The sequence below is a fragment of the Falco peregrinus genome, chromosome Z (genome assembly GCF_023634155.1).
Source record: "Falco peregrinus isolate bFalPer1 chromosome Z, bFalPer1.pri, whole genome shotgun sequence".
In the NCBI taxonomy this organism is placed as follows: Eukaryota; Metazoa; Chordata; class Aves; order Falconiformes; family Falconidae; genus Falco; species Falco peregrinus.
In genome coordinates this window covers 62,520,792-62,541,095 of record NC_073739.1, presented here as the reverse complement: position 1 = coordinate 62,541,095, position 20,304 = coordinate 62,520,792, and the positions used below count along the sequence as shown (strand labels likewise).

The following is a 20,304-nucleotide window of genomic DNA, read 5'->3' as shown; positions in this document are numbered from 1 at the left end:
GTTGACAGCGTCAGGCCGCCGGGCCCCACCGGCCCTCGGAGCCGCTGCCGGCGGGCGCCGAGGCGGGAGCGCGGAGTGGCGGGGCGGGCTGGGCTCCCCCGCCGGCAGCATCGGGCGGGTTCCGGCGGCCGGGGGGAGGCAGCCCCGCTCCGCCGGGCACGGCCGCGCTCGGCCCCCCCCGCGCCGGCTGCTGGAAGGAGGGCGGCAGAGCATGCCACCGGCGGGGCGGTTCCGCGGGGACTGACATGCTGCTGAAGGAGGGAAGGCGCCAGCCCCTCCGCCTCTCCCTGCGGTAGCGGAGGCGATGCCGCAGGGCGCTCCCGGGGCTCTCCCGCAGGCGCCAGGCTATCGCCCGCAGCAGCCGCGCTCGCTGCCGTGAGCGGCGCCGTGCGGCCGGGCCGAGGCGAGCGGCGCGGGCCCGCACCCCTCCCCGGGGCGGCGGCGGCGGCGGGGGAAGGCGCTGCCCGCGCCCGCGGGTCCCCGCGGCGGGCGGCTCCGCGCGGCGGATGCGTGTGCATGAGCTCTGCACCGAGCGGGCGCAGGAAGCGCCCCCGCTCCGCCGCCTCCATCTTCCAGGGCAGCAAGACCTCGCCGCACGGCCGCGACAGCGAACGGCGGGGCAGCGGCTCCGACAGCGCCTACCAGACCCAGAGAGCCCTGGACGACTGCAAGATGGTGGGTACCACCGGGGGCTTGCCTTGATTCTCATCGTCCCCCAGCGTTCCCGTGGCTGGCGGCGGTGCCGCTCCTCCCGCCAGCTTGCCTATTCTCGTCACGTGCAGCTGCACTATTTTTAAAACTGCGGTCCCCGTCGCGGGGTGCTGCCCTGTCGCCTCACTCGTGGCCGTTCGAACGCGGGAGAGGGGAGGAGGGAAGGGAGGACGAGCCCCGCGGGGAGCCGGGCGGGTGGACGCTGCGGGACGGCCAGGACGGGGACCGGAGCCGGGCGCCTTGTCCTGCTGTTCCCGGAGCCATCGCCCCAGTACGCGCCACCTTCGTGGTGCTGCCAAGCAGCTGGATTTGCTTTTTTATAAATCCGGCCAGACCTCCCCCCAGATTTGGTGCTCGCTGGAGCCTAAATAGGTAAACAGTTGCTTCCGCAAGGTCGCTGCACTCGCTGCTTGCTGTCTTATGCAGCGACCACGCTCTGGCTCTAAAACCCTTCTAAAACAGGACTCACAATTTGTGGCCCTGAAATTCTGTCCCTGGCGTACGTGGTACCTGCTTCCAGTTGCCCCAGAGCAGCTGGTTGCAGTTGTAAAACTGTCAAGCACCTGCATCCATATTCTTTTTGGACTGTCACGTTGTGGTGTGACATTTTCCTCCATTCGTGTTAAAAATGTTTGGATCCTGACACTTTCTTCCAAACCAGCGCCATATACCACATGTCCAGCTCCTTGAGCTACAATCAGCTGGACATTGGGCCCCAGAATTGCTTCTCTAGCCAGTGACAAAAAGTAGAAAACAAATGAAGTTGCAGCTACTTTACTTGCAAAATCTGGATCCCGCTAAAGCTCTGTCCAGTAGTGTTGGAAATGTACCTGCTACAAAAGCTGCCTCAGTGGCTCCATAAATACGCCCAACAAGTGGGTCCTGCTGGGGCCTGCCTTTTTTCTCACTGCTGACAGCATCATGCGGCTAGTTAAACAAGTGCTAGGTTTGTAGAATCCACTGAATAGAAATAAAATATGGTTTACAGATGGGTTGTTAAGGCGCAGTAAGAGCTGGGAGATAAAACCAGTGATGGGGTTATTTTCTTGTTCTTTGTCCTGATGCTGCAACATCAGTGGTTTTGTTTTCCATGGCAATGCTGAGGTGGCTGAATGTGTCTGGTTCAGACAAGGGTTGTCAAGTGAGAACTGGCAAAATGTGTCTGGCACAACCAGTTACCAGCTGCAGGATGAAACGCTTTTTGCTTACTGCAGTATAATTATGCTCTGACACAACATAGTACTATTTTTTATTTCTCTCCATTGCTTTCGTGCATTCTCTTAAGCTGCAGAGTAAGAGAGTTGAAGCCAGGTTTAGCAAATACTGTGCCTAGAGCTTTGTTTGGGGTGTGCTTTTGGTTTTGTTTGAGGTTTGGGGGTGGGAGGGTACAGGTGTACTGGATGCACTGGGGTTGTTTTGCTGCTCCAGAAGCAGAGAAACCTATTGGCTACTCGTTACAGTGAAATTTAAGCGTGACCAAAAATGGGTCCAAATACTAGTTCTCAGTTATATGGAGTAATTACAGTGGCATCCATGAAGAGTCAGAATGTAATACTGCAGGAGAAGCAGCTCATTTGTTTTCTGAGTATGAGTATTTGAGGGCTTGACTTTAAAAATTGGTAGATCTGCTAGAAGCCAGGTTTTAGCAAGCTTGCATATTGGGATATGTTGAACTCCCAATGGTAATGGTGGCTGCAGAATTAGTTAGTCTTGTCTGGTTTTTTGTAGTTAGGAAATTAAGGTCAAATTAGCAAAACACACATAAATAAATATCCTGTTCTATTGCTCCCAGCCTTCCATCCCCGCCACCATGTGGAGCAAATGGTCTGATATGCTTTCTTTCAAAAGACAGCAAATGCTTCATTTGCTTAAAATACAATCCCACATATGTGGTCAGTGGAATTACACAATAATGAACTTTCCATCACAGTAAAAGTTACCCATTTATCCAATAGCATCCATGTGTATCTGCTGAATATTAGATTTCTGTAAAGGCTGAAGTGTTTATTTACTTCTTTGTCTGTTTTTCCCACCCATGCATTGGAAAAAGTGCTTTCTAGAATCCTAACTGGAAAGTGCCTATCTGCCTATTGCCTTCTCAGAGAGTAACTTCGTATCTGGGTTATTGCAGTTAACTCTGCAATCTGGGTTAGAGGCCAGTGACAGAACAGAAATCGTTACAAAATAAATTAGCAAAATCGCCAATGTAAAAGCAAATGCTACATTCCAATGGCTAATTGTGCTGTTAATCAGGAAGCAGGAGGATCAAAGGCAATAATTTCTGGAGATATTTTTGTCTTTTGTGATAACAAAAAATAAACTTCTGCTACTAGTAAAACAGCTGGGTGTTTGTCTGCGTAATATTTAAGACTAATAACTTGAACACTTTCAGAGATTAAAAGCAGAAACACTACTTTCCTGCAAAGGAACATTTCTAGCTCACAGAAGAGGCAGCTGCCGAGGAGGCCCTAGTCATTTCTTAAATCTTGGTCTCTTGATCCTGTATGCCATGAAATTGAGAGCAGCAGGAACAAGCCCCTAGATAGGACGGGTTTTTTTATTTTTTGAAAAAACTTCATTGTTTTCGCTAGTGTAGTTAAATGTCTCATGTAAGTAAATCCTCTTTGTTTTTCAGCTTGTCCAGGAATTCAATACCCAGGTGGCTCTGTATCGGGAGCTGGTCATTTCCATTGGGGATGTCTCAGCCACCTGTCCATCTCTGCATGCAGAAATGCACAAAACTCGAACCCGAGGATGTGAGATGGCCTATCAGGCTCATCAAAAGCTAGCAGCAATTTCTGGGTAGGAGTCTACTTATATTTAATTAAAGCTGTACTCATATGCACATCTTTGCTAAATACTACAATTTGGGAACTTGCAGCAAAAGCATTAACTTGTGTTTCTGTTTTAGGCATAGAGACATATGACCATAAATTCTTATAGAATGCTCATATCCTTATGATAGTGCAATTTTGGGTCAAATTCTGGTCCTCTTACCAAGATGGTATCCTACTGATTTCAGTGGGTGCTTCTGTGTAAGACAAACAGGATTTTACTCTGTATCGAGTGAGAAGCCTTGCCTTTCAAGGGTGACATAGCAATGGCTTTCAGCCCAGTCCTTTGTTGGATATACCTGTTTGAATAGTTAGAGACAACTAGCTCAACTAGAGACTTAACAAAATCAGGCAAAAAAATAATTAGGTGAAAATTATTTGAGGGAGGGGAATACAAATACTATTGTGAAAACTTGTGTTTACAGTCTGCTTGTATTTAAATCCTTATTTGTATTAAAATAAGGACTGAAGCTTTGCCAGCATATAATATTTTCATGTATTGTTTGATATGGCATCGTATACATTCCTTTCCAGGGTGATAGAATGTATCATCACATACTTGAGACTATACCTGAGGAAAAGATAAACGAGCATAAGTGGCTGCGTCTTACAAAATGGGAATTCATGCTGCTTACACAAAGCCTAATTATTTGTACGTTCTTCACAGTATGGTGGTCGGGGCATTTGTGTTAACACATGTGCCTCCTGAGTTGTGCCTCTCTGACTATACTTTGTTAGAACTTTCTGCACCTGCCTCATCCACCATATATTTTTTTGCAGCTCTGCCTAAACCCTGTTGAAATTTCTTTCATCACTTCAAAGTATATGAGAAATCTGTCATAGGTTTCGTATATAAGGGAAGACCGCAGTAACAAACTAAACATAAGAAAACACTAGTTGGTCATTTTAGAAGAACTGTCAATGTTTTGAGATGTGATTTTGTGCAAAGATTCTTAAGTTGATATTGTGACTTCAGATTGGTTCCTCAAACAAAATATGTGCTTTTAAGTTACTAAAGTCTCTGAGAATTAAAAAAAAAAAACAACAAACAAACCAACCAAAAGATACAGTTCTGTTTAACCAGTGCACTAAAAATGTGGAAGAAAACAGTAGTGAAATTGATCTTGTGCACTTTCAGACTCAAAAGGGAGACTAATACAAACCAAAATAATATATCTGAATAGCAGAACCTAACTTGTATTTTCTCTTTTTTTTCTTTACCATAAAGAAAAACATCGATACATGCTCATTTAGAAGTGTGGAGTTTTTTTAAGTAATCGTTTCACAATTGGGAGCCTGTCATATACACAGAGATGTCCTGAAGGTTGTGCAGTTGCTGTGAGATTGACATTTAGCTAATCTAAAACTGTTTAAAATAACTGTGATAATGATGTGATATCCGTAACAACTGGTAGGTGTTAGAAACCCTCTGGAAATTACTTATTTGGTTTGACAGACATTTTACAAGATGTGCTTCACATCCCCACCCTCCTACAGCTGAGGAAAGCCGTATGAGCCAACTTAACTTGGTTGGTGTATCTGTGAGGAAAGATGGGAGATGAAGGTGCAGAAAGGATTCATGGTAGAAAAGAAATAGAAGAAGAGGAGTAATAAATGGTCTCAGAGGTTTAGTCTTTTATTTCAGCACGAAGAGTGATGTGCCCATGGCATAGGATGTGGAATGGGAATCTAATTTGGTAGGAAGAAAAAGTGTCAGGAAGAAAAATACTTAAGGACAGGAATGTATTAATTCATCCTCAGTATTAAATAGGCAGGAGGGTAGTGTATTGCTCAGAAACCACTGGTAGTCAGCATATGGGACAAAGGCTCATTTAGTTCACAGCTTTAGTTCAAAATGCTTAGCACTACACTGTGTGAACTTCTGGGTAACAGAACCAATTCTGTCTTCCAAGGCTTGTTAAAGAAAGCCTGTTGCGTTCCCACCCAGAGAGAATGATAGCAATTAGCTAATTATGTTACTAGACTGTAAAATTTCATTACATATCAGCATTCTGTTAGTTAAGCTCATCAGTAATGTTCAGTTAGTCTCTAAGTGACCTGAGCTGTTTTCCTTTCAAGAAGTTGGCATCACTATCTAGGATAGCATTAAGTTCATTAATCTTGTTTGTGCTGGTATCTTCCTTGGAAAATTAGCAGACAGCTTAATTTTATGCTTATTAGGATTTGAGGCTCTTAAATACATTCCTGATTCAGGCAGTTGCAAGGCACTTGTTCCTGTTCCTAACTTACCTGTTCTACAAGACTAGGGAAGGTAACAAAGAGGAAAAGTGCAAAGACTTGGAAGGAAAGAAACAGGAATGGATTCACTAGAACTGAGAAAGGCAGTTCTGGAAGAAAATCTTGGAAATGTGGGAGTGGAAAGAAATGCTGGGATGAAGATGGTGCATTAGGAACTAAACACAGGATAGAAGACATGAGGAGGAAAAAACTTTGATCACGGGCATATCAGTTCTGGAATTTTGGACGGACATCAGGGTAGAACAGTGGTATAACATGAACAAGAAGATAAGACTGCAGACCTAGCTGTAGAAAAAGTATACACTGATATGCCAACAAAAGGAAGGGAAATGGAGGAAGTGGAAGCCACTACATTTTTTTAAAAACAGAGAAAGAAAGGAAAACAAAGGAGATGATGAAAAAGATAAGGAAGTAACAAGGAAACAAAATCTTACAAAGTCTGCACTGGATTAGACCATATCACCCCATCTAGCTCAAAGCTGACAAGTGCTGGTAGCAGAGATTTCATAAAAAGTCATATAAAAACCAGGCCACACATAGAATGATGCCTTCCCCAGTATACTTGCCACAGCACAGCAATCAGTAATTTAGGGGTTTCCTGATCAAAGGCTGCATCTGAAAAATCAAATCTGACAAAAACGAGTTTTCACAGATTTCAGGATTTGTCTAAATATGAAGGCCTTCTACTCAGAAAATGCTGAGGATTAATAATGACATCTTTACACTGTGGTGTGTTTAGAAGTGTTGCAAATTAATTTATGAAGAAAAGATTATTGAGAAAGGAAACTTCACATTCAACCTCCAGCTTAATAGGGCCTCATAGCTATTACATCCTCTTCTTAACTTGCTCTCTTATGATTTTTCCTTTTAGAAATAGATGACATTTTATCAAAGAGCAGATGCATGCCTGAATTTACCAACACTATCATGGCTTTCAGGGACTAAAGATTAGAAATAAAAATAATTTAAATTGAAATACACTAGTTCTAGTTGATGATCTTTTAGGAATGCAAGTCAAAATAAACTCTTCTTTCAGTGTTGATTTTCTCAGGACTTCAGGTCAATTCCTGCTCACCACACTGATACTAAAAATTCTTAGTGATTTTTAGTTACCTGTCATCTGACAAAAGTGTGTAAGGGTTGGTCCTTTTATTACATTTTCTGCTGTATTAATGTATCAGAAATATCTCAAATTAATTACATTGTGGGCTCTTGCAGTCTCAGATGTCGTAGTTGAAACTGGAGAAAGTAAAGGAGCAAGAAAATGAGTCAGCATTATTTTTTCTGAAGGAAAAGAAAGGAAGAGTACTTGTAACAATAGGAAGATGGGTGGAAGAAGTGTGAATCTCTGTTTTGGAAGGGGGTCTTCTTTATGGGATGATGAAAAGTAGTGGTATTTTAGAAGTCATCAAATAGAGAGCCAGCTTTATTGGTGAAGTATGAGTCTGGGATGTAAACAGTAAGATGACTCAGAACTGTATTTTAAGATACAGGTCTGCACAACTGTGTACACACTTCTGTAAACGTCCCTTTCATATTCTCAAGCACTTGATATGCTTACATAACGCAAGTACTTCTGTGTGCACTTGGCACACTGAAACTAGAACTGGCAGTATCTCTGTGACAGTCTGATATGTATGTTGACAGTGGCATTTTTTTTCCATAAAATGAAACTGGAGCTCAGTTTCCAGTGAGGAGCTCAGGGGTGCATGGCAATGTACATCTGTGTGAACATAGCTTTGAAAGTGGTTGTCCTCTCTTCTTCAGACTGGTGTTGCAAAGTCCAGAATCTAAGGTGAAATAAATCCCTACACCAGTACAGGCTGGAGGCCAGCCACCTGGAAAGCAGCTTTGCAGAGAAGGACCTGGGGGTTCTGGTGAACAACAGGTCGAACATGAGCCAGCACACTGCCTCTGTAGCAAAGAGGGCCAACAGCATCCTATGCTACGTTAGGAGGAGTTGCCAGCAGGTTGAGGGAGTTGATCCTTCCTGATCTGAGGCCATATCTGGAGTACTGTGTCCATTTGTGGGCTCCCTGGTAGAAAAGAGAAAGGGACATACTGGAGTGGGTCTAGTCAATGGCCATGAAGGTGATTAAGAGCATGCCACATCTGGCATAGAAGGAGATGCTAACAGACCTAGGATTGGTTTAGCATGAAGAGAAGGCTTGGAAGGGGATCTTATCCATGTGTGTAAAAATACCTGATGGGATAGTGTAAAGAGGACATAGCCAGACTCTTAATCAGTGGTATCCAGTGAAAGGACAGCAGACACAAACTGAAATTCAGAAAATTTGATTTAAACATTTTTAAAACCCTCTTTTTTTACTGCACAGTTGGTAGAACATTGCAAGAGGTGCCCTGAGAGGCTGTGAAGTCTCCATCCTTGGAGATACTCAGAACTGAATTGGATGTGGTCTTCAGTCGTCTGCTGCAGACGACGTCACTGCTTTGAACAGCACTACGTTAGCTCTAGATGTCCCTTCTGGCCTGTAGCAAAAGTCACTGTAAATCTTCTCATTAGGAAAATTCCAAGACAAAGTTACCTTATTTGGCATTGAGATGCATATGTTACTTTTATAAAACAGTGGTTAATGTGACTTCCCCTGAGTTCAGGAAAAGTTAAAGAAGTAGACCTAAAAAATCATGTCCTGATTGTATTTCTGTCTTTATTGCAGTACACAAAAATGTTACCGTAGTGTTGCTTTAAAGTACATAGGTTTAGGTAATCTCTACTTTTCCTTTGCAACTACAGTAGACCTCTGATGTTTTCAACAAGCAATAGAGGGTGATTTTTCAAACCTAATTAATATTAGATAAATTCCTAAGGTTGTGTTCAAACTTTCTATTGACAGCCAGTTGTGGCCAAATTCTTATTAAACTGTCTGAATTCTGCCCAAATTATGACACTTTAAAATTATTATCTGCTTTCTAAAGTAAACAAGCAAACAAAAAAGACTGCTCCAAAATATTTTATAAATTAAGAGAAAAGGAGACTTCAGGCTTATAACTTAATGAAAGCTGCATTAAAACAGACATAACAGAAACCATTTCAACTGTTTAGCTTCAAATGTTAAATAAAGCACTGCTGGCAGGCAGTATGGTTGAGCAGAAAAAACTTAGCAACACTTAGCTCAACAGGGAAGAATATTTATAATCCTGAATCAAAAACAAGGTTATGCCAGCAGACAGAGCAACAAGCTAGAGCTCTGCCTAAGCTATATACTGGTCAAGCAGCACGTGTGGAAATCTCTGCCCTCCCTATATGCCTTTACAATAACTGCCATTGTACTCCAAACATACATGTCAGAGTGGGGAGAGTGAGTACTAATGTTGATCCCTGGAGTTCTGAATTACAGGCACTGCCCCTGTATCCTACCTCGGTTACAGTTAGCATTGTGTCAACAGCCAGATGAAAGTTAAGAGCAAGGTAAGTGCTTCACAGTGGTTGTACCATGATAACAGTATGTGGCCTGATGAGAATGTAATTAAATATTAAAAATAATGTGAAGACATGTAAGAAAACAAAGAAAGTGGTTGATATTCAGTGCAGGAATCAATAATGTTATACATGGTAATACCAATAACATAACAACGCCTGAATTCATATGGGGCTATTTGCCAAAATACTGCAGATACTTTAAAGAGTAAGACCTTAAAAATCCTATAAAGTACAAAATGTGGAGATTCTCTGCTTCTGAAAACTGTTGGAAATATAAAACTTCCCGTTTGCACTCACACGTGTATACTAAGATCATCTCAGTAAGTTGTTCCAGTCTGGCAGGCCAGGTCCCACAGTTCTTATAGTCATTGAATAGTACCTTACTCAGCAAGTTGTCCCAGTGACTTAACTGGGACTGTCCAAAATGAAAAGAGTCAGGGAAATTTTTATCTCCCTTCAGAGAAGAGCTTTCGGGATCTGGAGCAAGTTCATTACTGAGCACTGTTATTGTACAAAATGTCGTTTTCTCTCAACCTTTACATTCAGCTTCTGTAAACATTTACTGTGACTTTCTTAAATGGTTACAAATTTCTTGTGATTTTGAGCTTACCACTTTCTAAGGGCAAATTCTTACTGTGTTAGTTCCACTTTGTCTGGAATATCTTCTGATATATTCTGATTTCTAAGTCATGAAGTGACTCCAGACCTACTACTGTGTATCAGGGACTGCACCTGTTCCAGTGGACTCAAATCACATTTTTGACTAATGGGAGTTGTTCTTCATGGGAATGTTTTGGGAAGTAAGTTCAGTTACAGGTATTTAGTGAACATACTCTTCATGGGCAAATTAGTGCACAATAGTGCACAGAGTATACCATAGCTTACTCCTTTCTCAAGAGAATAAGGTGCACATACAAGTATTCTCACTGGATTCCTTTGCAAAAATTTCTTTAATTACACAAGCCATGTGCATCTAAAATGGTGGAAAGGGATACTGAAAAGCTAAGACCATTTTCTATGGAACTGAGCTAAGGTGGGTTCTGTTGTTGAGAATAAAATTTACTCACTTTAAGTTGCAGGTTGAAAAATAATTTTAGTCAGATACTTCCAAGTTTTAATAGGCGAATCCAGAAAGCAAATAATGGAGGAGAAAACAAGGTTACTTACTAAAGCTAAAGTTCTCAAAATAGCTAACCTCTATAGACTCACTTTTCCTTTGTACCTTTGTCTTTGGAACTGTGCTTTAATAGGTAGTTGGGACTTAGAAGATAGAAGGTATTAGTATCTCCCTTTATAGATGTGTCTTTCATAACTGGAGGCTGGATTTAGTAAAGGACAAATATACCTAAAAGTGAGTTTAGTATTTACTTCTCTGTGTCCAAAACAGCAATTCTGTAAATCCTGGAAGTTCTACATCTGCAGTTACACAGTGTAGTTTAGTTTTGACAAAGTGGAAGAATTTAGCACCTTGCTTAACAGTAAACCTAATCAGCAGGCAGAAGTGAGGCATTCTTACTTGTCCAAGCTCTGACGAGCTTGATCTCAGAGGTGCTGTCAGAGCATCCTCAGAGCCTGATGCACACTGACAGTTTTGGACTCCTCACAAAACACAGTGGCACCTGCCACTTTCTTTTATAACAAAGCTGAAGGTGAGCCAACTTAATTTCTAGACCAGTTATACCTGCCTCCCAGAAAAATGCCCAGACTACGGTCAGGGGAAAGTGGAAGCTAGAAGTAGTATAGATATCATCTTTGTCAGTCACTTATTTGCCCCTTTCCTTCACCGCACGCTCCACTGGCACATGCACAGCACTTTCCAGTGCAGCACTGCCACTGCCAAGACACTGAAGGACGGCACATGCTGGGTAAGCAAGACAGGTAAGCCTGCCACTCGTGTGAGGGGCCCCCTACAGAAGAGAAGCTGTGTCCCAGCCTGGCAGCCAGGGACTCTGCCCCATGCTCAGGGGTCACCACAAATAGTGATATTCTCCCTGACAGGCATAGAGCAATGTAGCTTTTCCTCTGTGACATGACCTTAAGCTGTGAGGTAACTGCGGGAAAGGAAGGGGCACGCTGCCATCATCTGACCCAGCAGGCAGAGGATTGTGCACAAGGGAGGGAAATGGTGTAGGGGTCTGCACTGTGCTTGCGTTTCAAGCACTGCCAGTGCAGGTAAACTCTGAGGACTGACTGTTAAGGAACTTCCTTCGTGGTAAGGAGATCTTGTATCATAGTCCTTGCTCCCATAATTTTTTTTTTCTGTGTTTTAAGCAGATAAAACACATAAAGATGCAGGGGAGCAGGGATTCAGAACTCAACATACATGCTGAGTATTCTTCAGCATTCTGCATCCTCAACCTGGTGAACTGTAAATTCATCTACACAGTACCGTGGTCTAGGTTTGGAGTAGGCTGCAGGTTTAGGGTGGTTTGGCTTCCATTTTGACATGCCTTCTGCACTCAGCACTCCATTCTGGGTCCCGAACTCCAGCTTGGAAGAGGATACTGAAAAGGTGTCGGTGTATTTTCAGTCCTGCACTGGAATGCCCTTCTCTGCTGTGCACAAGCAGCATTCCACTAGAGTTAGATTCCAGGCAGTTTGTTTCTCTAAATCTAACTCGGCAGTAATGGAGTACTCCAGTCATAAGTAACCCTATTTATCTGTAGCAATGGTTGAAATAACCACTCTTACACTCCTATTTTGACCGTACAAACCTTTTACATCAGAAATTGAAGTGAAGAAGAACAACACAGGAACCAGGGAGATTTGGGAACTGAATAACATGGGCAAGGTCACTTTAGAAATGCTGCAGAATCAGAGCTGACCTTTTTCAGACAATTCAGTGTTTCTGCAAGCATTCTCCTAACTTCGTGCCCTGTTTTGTCCTTCCTTCAGAATATCTGCTATCACTGTTGGACATAAAAAGCTTTTGAGATGTCTTCTGTAAAAGCAATTTTCTCAGGGAGTAATCAGCCAGAGGATCCAGCTGTTAGGTATATCTATAGAAGCAGGAACTGTGGGGATTTTGAGAAGCCTACAGAATTTAAGTGTTGACTTTTTAAACAATCACTGTTACCTTCGCTTCACTCCGGATTTTCTCATACCCTTGTCTCCCTTGTCATCCCTTCAGTGGTTTTTTTTCTTGTCTTATTTTTGTCATAGCCCATCTCGAAACAGTAATGAAATTAATATCACGTTTGCTTTGTCACATTAACTATTTAGGAATTTTGGAGGGCAGAGAACTGAATGTACTTACAACAAGCCCTGTGGAATCCACTTACCATTACATATGTGGCATTACTGTAATAAACATGATTAACGAGAAGAATTAATGTTTTGAATATTTTTTTGTTTTGGGAAAAATCTTGAAAATCTTTCATTCAGCTTCTGGCTGATGTTTTAGATGATTCACATATTAAATAGGTGTACCGGTGGTTATTATCTCAAAAAAATATTGTGTATTATTTAATGTTTTTACAACATATTTCAGTCTTTCAAGGAAAGGCATAATATTCAAATCATAGAATCACTTAGGCTGGAAAAGACCTTTGAGATTAAGTCCAACGATTAACTGTTAATTTGTCCTGTCACTAATGATCTGGGAGAAGAGACCTACCCCCGCCTGCCTAGAACCTCCTTTCAGATAGCTGTAGAGAGCAGTAAGATCCCTCCTGAGTCTCCTCCAGACTAAACAACTTCAGCCGCTCTTCTAAAGACTTGCTCTCCAGACCCTTCACCAGCCTCATTGCCCTTCTCTAGACACAGTCTGGCACCTTTATGTCCCTCCTGCAGTGAGAGGCCCAAAACTGAACACAGTATTCAAGGTGCAGCCCCACCAGTGCCCAGTACAGGGGGACAATCTCTGCCCCAGCCCTGCTGGCCACACAGTTTCTGATACCAGCCAGGGTGCTGCTGGCCTCCTTGGCCACCTGGGCACACTGCTGGCTCATGCCCAGCCGGCTGCCGACCAGCACCCCCAGGCCCTTTCCCACCAGGCCCTTTCCAGCCGCTCTGCCCCAGCCTGTAGCGCTGTGTGGGGCTGGTGTGACCCAGGTGCAGGACCTGGCACGGAGCCTTGTTGAACCTCATACAGCTGGTCTTGGCCCCTCAGTCCAGCCTGTCCAGATCCCTCTGCAGAGCCTCCTGCCCACAAGCAGATCAGTGCTCCCCCCAACTTGGTGTCGTTTGCAAACTCAGTAAGGGTGCACTCAATCCCCTCGTCCAGATCATTGATAAGGATACCTAACTGGCCCCACTACTGAACCCTGGGCAACACCACTTGGGACCAACTGCCAGCTGGATGTAACTCCATTCACCACCACTCTTTGGGCCCAGCCAGCCAGCCAGCTTTTAACCTAGTGCAGAGTACACTCGTCCAAGCCATAAGCAGCCAGTTTCTCCAGGAGAATGCTGTGGGAGACAGTGTCAAAGGCTTTACTGAAGTCCAGCTAAACAACTTCCACAGCCTTTCCCTCATGCACTAAAAGGGTCATCTTGTCATAGAGGGACATCAGGTTGGTCAAGCAGGACATGACTTGCCTTTCATAAACCTGTATTGACTGGGCCTGATCCCCTGGTTGTCCTGCGTGTGCCATGTGGTCAGCTCAGGATGATCTGCTGCATAACCTTCTGCAGCACCAAGGCTGACAGGCCTGTAGTTCCCCAGGTCCTCCTTCTTGTAGATGGGCATCACACTGGCTGACCTCCATCTTCTGGGACCTCTCCAGTTTGCCAGGACCGTTGACAAATGATGGAGAGCGGCTTGGCAAGCTCCTCAGTACCCTCAAGTGGATCCCATCCAGCCTGATAGACTTGTGCACATCTAAGCGGAGCAGCGGGTCACTGACTTTCCTCCTGGACTGTAAGGACTTCATTCTGCTCCTCCTCATCCCTGTCTTCCAGCTCAGGGGGCTGAGTACCCAGAGGGTAACTGGTCTTGCTATTAAAGACTGAGGCAAAGAAGTACCTCAGCCTTTTCCTTGCCCTTTGTGGCAATGTTCCCCACCATTTCCAGTAAAGGGTGGGGATTATCCTTGGCCGTCCTTTTGTTTCTAATGTAATTGTAAAAACATTTTGTGTTATCTTTTATGGTAGTGGCCACCCTGAGCTCCAGCTGGGCTTTCACCTCTCTAATCTTTGCCCTGCATAACCTCACGACATCCTTATAGTCCTCCAAAGTAGCCTGCCCCTTCTTCCAAAGGTGCTAAACTCTCCTTTTTCCCTGAGTTCTAGCCAAAGCTCTGTTCAGCCAAGCTGGTCTTCTCCCCCACCAGCTCGTCTTTCAGCCCATGGGAACAGCCTGCTCCTGCACCTTTAAGAGTTCCTTCCTGAAGAACCCTTGGCCCTTCAGAACGATCCTCCAAGGAACTCTGTCAACCAGGCTCTTAAAGAGCCAAAGTTGGCCCTCCAGAAGCCCAAGGTAACTGTTCTGCTGACTCCCCTCCTTACTGCAAGAATCAAAAACTCTGCCATCTCATGATCACTATGCTGAAGATGTCCTCTGACCACCACATCACCCACCAGTCCTTCCCTGTGTGCAAACAGCAGGCGCAGCAGGACATCTCCCCTGGCTGGCTCACCTACCAGCTGTGTTCAGACATCTTCCACATATTCCAGGAACCTCTTAGACTGTTTCCACTGTGCTGTATTTCCAGCAGACATCAGTAGGTTGAAGTCCCCCACGAGGACAGGGGCTAGCAATCCTGATACTTCTCCCAGCTGCTTGTAGAATGTTTCATCTGCCTCTTCATCGTGGTTGGGTGGTCTTAACAGACTCACCAGGATATCCACCTTCTTCGCCCCTGCCCCCACTTCTTACCCAGACAATTTTATTATTGCTATAGTATTTCCTAAATAAAACATGTAAGATTACATTTTTATCATACTGTTTTCCTAAATTCTTTCTTCAAAAAATCAAAAAATTATTTCAAATGCCAATTTGCTGGAATTGTAGGCCCTAACACAACAGCACACAGTAACGCCTGTATGTGTCTTGGCATGTCACAAGTACAATCAGTTAATAAGCACTTCCTGAGCAAAAACCTGAGTGATACTAACTTATATCTGTAAACATAGGTTTAAAATGGGATTTAGAACTAAGTTTTAAGAGGTATATAAAAGACTTACAAGTGCTGCTAATTATGAGTCTTCCGTGTCATGCTAATGATCCTATACCCAGAAAAATCAGGGGTACCAGAGAACCTGGTTCAAAATCATTATTAGACCAATCCAAATTATTTTTTTCATTTCAGTATTTCTGAAAGAAAATTTCTTTCTTGGCAAAATTTTGCAAAAAATACAGATCCAATTAAAAGTTGCAGTTGCGCCGATCTATAACCAAGACAGTCAAGAAGAGCACCTTTATGCCCCTCCTTTAAGCCCACTGCTTTGAGATCTGTATCACCAGCATATTTCAGTAATTTTCTTCTCTAGATTTTTACTGAAACATAGCTGATGTCAAAGCTGAGAATTTAGCCACGAGTTTTAAGTGCTTCTTTCCTGATAAATCTCTTAAATACTATTTCATTAAGAAATCCCAGATGGCTGCAATTTTTAGTGTTAGAGACTCTGTTTACCTTGGTTCTGTATAGCTTGGGTTATATTGTTTTCAGAAAATTACTTCTGATTCTCACTGAATCTTACAAATCCAGACTATGTTAGCAGTATGTTCATATATCTTACAAGAAGTGAGAACATGAGATAATGAAGTTGTGTGTTAGAAAAAGACTTCAGCATGGGCTCTTAGAATTCCACATATACTAGGTTTTTGCTTGTGATTTCTTAACTCCCTTTTTATGTTTTGGACTGAATTATTATTCCTGTTAATGGAAATATTTTTACCAATTCTTAATAGTTCTCAACATTCTGAAACACTTTTCTCTAATTCAAAAAAACAGTTGTGATTCTGTGCCCCTCACTGAAATCAGCCACTGCAGTTGCTAAGTTAATTGTGCCAGGACCATGCAATAAAGTGCATGTGCTTCTCACAACCCGTGTTCTGTTGTGCCCTGCCAAGTGTTAGACTTCCTGCGGAGTCATCTAAGAAAAGACTTCGTATTTATCATAAACTTTGGTGCATGGAGGTTTGCTCTAGTAAGATGTTGAGTACCAAACAAAAAAGGAGAGCTGCTCTCAGCATCAGCATCAGTAACTTGCAAGATCAGTCTCCAGCCAAAGCAGATCTCAGATTTTTAGGTTTACACAGGGAAAATTCCAAGCAAATCCAAATTTATTATAAGGTGTGTAAAATCTGTTCTGATTTTTCTAGTTGCTTTATAGTTCTGTTTTGTAACAATTAAATATTTGAAACCATACCTGGGCATTAAGGTCTCAGTCTCATCAGAACAAAGCATTAAATTAAGCATTCCTTAATCAGGAATCCTTCCAGTACTATTAATAACATTATGCATAATTTCACATTTCAAATTTAACATATACTGAAGTGCTGGTTGTTATTGAATACTGTTTCCTTTTCACTGGATACATTTGCAGATCTACATTTAGATTTCCTACATAATCAATTTGTATTCAATGTAGTTCTTCATTGTCTCTCTTACGTTTCATTTTTTACCTTGCTGTTCTTGTCTTTCATATGAATATTTTCTGCATTAACATTTCTTGCCAGCAGATTTGGCATAAGAGTTCAAATACTGTCATATGATATTAAATTATGTGCTCAAAGTTGTTGAAGAAACTGCTTTCCCATTGCAGAAGAAAACAAGTTTGCATTTATTGGGTGAACAAAGAGATGCTGACTCTTTTTATCTCCCTCATGGCAAAACAGATCATTGCAAATGTACTGTTGGTAACCTCCTCAGCATGGCAAATGGTTAAGTGGCAAAATCCTTAAAAGTGCCTTGTTTATATAGCAGCCTCCAATTATTTCTGTGAGTTCTGGAGCTGTTACTGTGGTGAAGCAGAGCTGTCCACCCATATGCATTTACATCCCCTTCCAAAAAAAATCCAAGAAAACAAGAAGCTGGTGCTTTGGGATAGTACGACAGCTCTAACCATAGCCCTTTACAGACTGAGCAATGTGAGGCTGTGTGCTGAGGAACCAGTCTCCTGCAGGCTGAATAACACCAGGACCCTAAAGTCATGGAAGTTTCAAAGGCTGGGCATTTAATTTAGCTGCAGACCTGCTTGAAGTAGTGTGTGTACAGCCTTGATACTCATTTTACATCATTCAAGATATGGAAATGAGTGGTATGTCTGTACAGCTGCTAATACAGCATATTGGATGCCCAAGGAAGACTTCATGGAGGCATACTTGTTTCCCAAGCAGAAATAGGCATTTCAGAGAGGAAAAAACAGTAACACCAGTTCGCAAAGTCAAGTGGAGACTAGAGCAAGATTCAAAAACCTGAAGTGAAAAAAATGCAGAGTTCTTTATGCTAAAGTACTGCTTCCTGAACACATTTTATCAACAGATGGTTTTAAAAATTTCTTTCTCCATATATAAATTTAAATTCAGGAAGCTAATCTATATCTTTTTTCTCTTTCCTTTTTTTTTTTTTTTTTTGACACATTCAAGTTTTCTCACAGTCTCTCAGCTGTGATTTTTAACTTGACTACTCGTACAGATTTGGTCTGTGAAATATCTGGTAGGGCTGTGTGAAATACTTCTACTAACACTGTACCACAATTTCTTTTTCACTTGGAATACCATTATATGGAGGTATGTGGATATTTGTGTTTAAAAAGATAAAAACATACACCAGCGCGTAAGAATGACCTATTCAAAGCACTCCTGGAAGCATGTGATACATTCAGAATCCCAAATACTAACTTATTCTGAGCAACCTAGTAATGATCTGCCTTGGGGATTGCTTTCCTTCCAGTTTAGAATTGTAGCAGTCACATTGTTTGACTAGCAAAAAACAAAGAAAAGGTATGAGAATGCATGGATCTTTTCAGTAATTGTTGATGCAATATAGCTCCCATCCAAATCCCAGTGAAGCTTACAGAACATTTTTCCTTTAGTTTCCATCAGTAGTCCTTAGACCAAAGTGTTCTGTCATATTTTTGAGGAAATGCAAATACATTGTTCCTTACTGCTTCTCATTTTACCATCTCTTCACATCTGCTCTGTTTTTCTTATTTTGAAACACAGAAAACCAGAAATCTTAAGTTACAAATAACAAGTATCCAGATCACACAAATGCTTTATGGAATGCCCTTTGAAAAAAAAATTATATTAAAATTTGTATTTTAAGTAGGTACTAGAGACAGAAAGAAATCAAAAAGAGAAGTATAAATGAAAGCACTGATCTGGTTTAGTGTCCTGTGTATGGTCAACAGCAGATGGCATCACTTGCCTGCAGCAGAATTCCTTTTAAATCCAGTATGTTAGTATGTTGTGACCTAGATCCTACAGCACCAAATACCCAAAGCATTTCATTCATTTTCAAGCCTTTCTGGGAAGTCTGACCCTACTTGTCCACACAGATCAGAACAAGTATCATAGATCACCCCACAAGATAGTTGTTTTGATAGTTACCAAAACATTCTCTTCCCAACTGTTCACCGGAGGAACTACACAGGAGTACAGGTTTTGCAGACTTTTGAAGGAGAGTTTATAAATCATTTATTAATAAGTAGTAAGTGATTAAGGGACATTTTAAAGAACTTAGAAACTTAACTGAAAGGGGAAATCCATAGGCAGCATGAGTTTCAGCTGTCTGCCGTCAAGTTCTAAGAGGCAGTATGGAGGTATAATGGGCTTGAGCCTGGTGGTTATCTGTGCTGTCACTACTGTTTATCAGAGAAATTCATTTGAGAACAACTTGCTGATGCTGACAAGGCAGGATGCTGAATAGTAATTTCTTTGGGAAACTTGAAAATTTTCACATATACCACTAATCTGACTCTTTCTTGGTTAACAGACCTTTTCTGAAAGGTCTGTGTTGCAGTTTGGGTTTATTTTTTGCTTAGTATCATACAATTTGAGGCAGTGAGGAAGTGAGATCTTTTGTCCAGCTGAAGCTAGAGCTAAGCAAGGCTGACTTGAGCACTCACCCAAAGATTCCTTTCATCTAACTGGACACGACCTCATCTCAACAGGGTGCCCGATAATGTGCAGGGAGAAAGATTCTGTTCAGCTCATTTTTGGCTAGTGCAGAAGTCTTATGGATTTCCCTAAAGTAAAGGCCAGGGACAGCCAGCTGAAGGAAAGAAAGATGAAAAGGAGGCTTAGAGTTAGCTTCTGCACAGGTTTGGTGGTTAAGCCCTGCGTTTATGGGGTTTTTTTAAATCTTAAAATAACTCAAAAGCATAATTGAAGATACACAATTTTGCTTGGAATTCTGAGTGCTTAGAAGTATCTTGTCGGGATATTAAGCTTAGCTAGTGTGGTAGTTTAGCCTTGGCCAACAGCCAAACTCCCACCCAACTGCTTGCTCACTCACTCCTCAGCAGGGTATGGGTAGAAAACAGGAAGAACAGGAATGAGAACGCCGGGTAGAGAGGGATAAAGACAGGGACATTGCTTACTGACTATCCTTGCAGGCAAAGCAGCCTTGGCTTGGGGAAGATTAATCTTACTTATTGCCAATTAAAATAAAAATAATTACTGATATGGGTAAAGGGAAGCAAAAAGATAAACATTAAAACAACACCTTTTCTGTCCCCTTTCCGGTGCTCAACTTCACTCCAGCGGCTCCCCCCACCTGAGCAGTGCAGGAAGGAGGGGGGGGCAGGTTTGCGTGTTATGGTCACCCCCATAAGGGTTTGCCTCTCCTTCCTCCTCACACTTTTGCTCTGCTGTAGTGTGGGCTTCTCCACAGGCTGCAGTCCTGTCAGGGAAATCTGCTCCAGTATAGGCTCTCCACAGGTGGCAGTTCCTTCAGGAATATCCATCTGCTCTGATGTGTTCCTCCCTGCAGGCTGCAGGGAAGATCTGCTCTGCCATGGAGAACCCCCTCCTCCTTTCTCTGACCTTGTTTCTCACTCTTTGTTCCCTCTTCCCCTTCCCCTGTGGCGATTTCTGCCGGTTTTTAAAATAAGTTTTCAAAGAGGTGCCATACACATGGCTGATGGACTTAGCTGTGTCCTGCTGTG

General features: G+C 42.6%; 1 protein-coding gene across 1 annotated transcript in view; it reads left to right on the top strand.

Annotated features, from left to right (window-relative positions):
• The window catches only part of RGS7BP (regulator of G protein signaling 7 binding protein), a 45,358-nt gene continuing 25,054 nt past the window's right edge, over positions 1 to 20,304 (top strand). The window contains exons 1-2 of the mRNA XM_027791257.2: positions 1 to 675; positions 3,347 to 3,513. Of these exons, the coding sequence (XP_027647058.2) occupies positions 517 to 675; positions 3,347 to 3,513 (326 nt within the window). The 5' untranslated portion in view covers positions 1 to 516. The remainder of the gene's footprint in view (positions 676 to 3,346; positions 3,514 to 20,304) is intronic.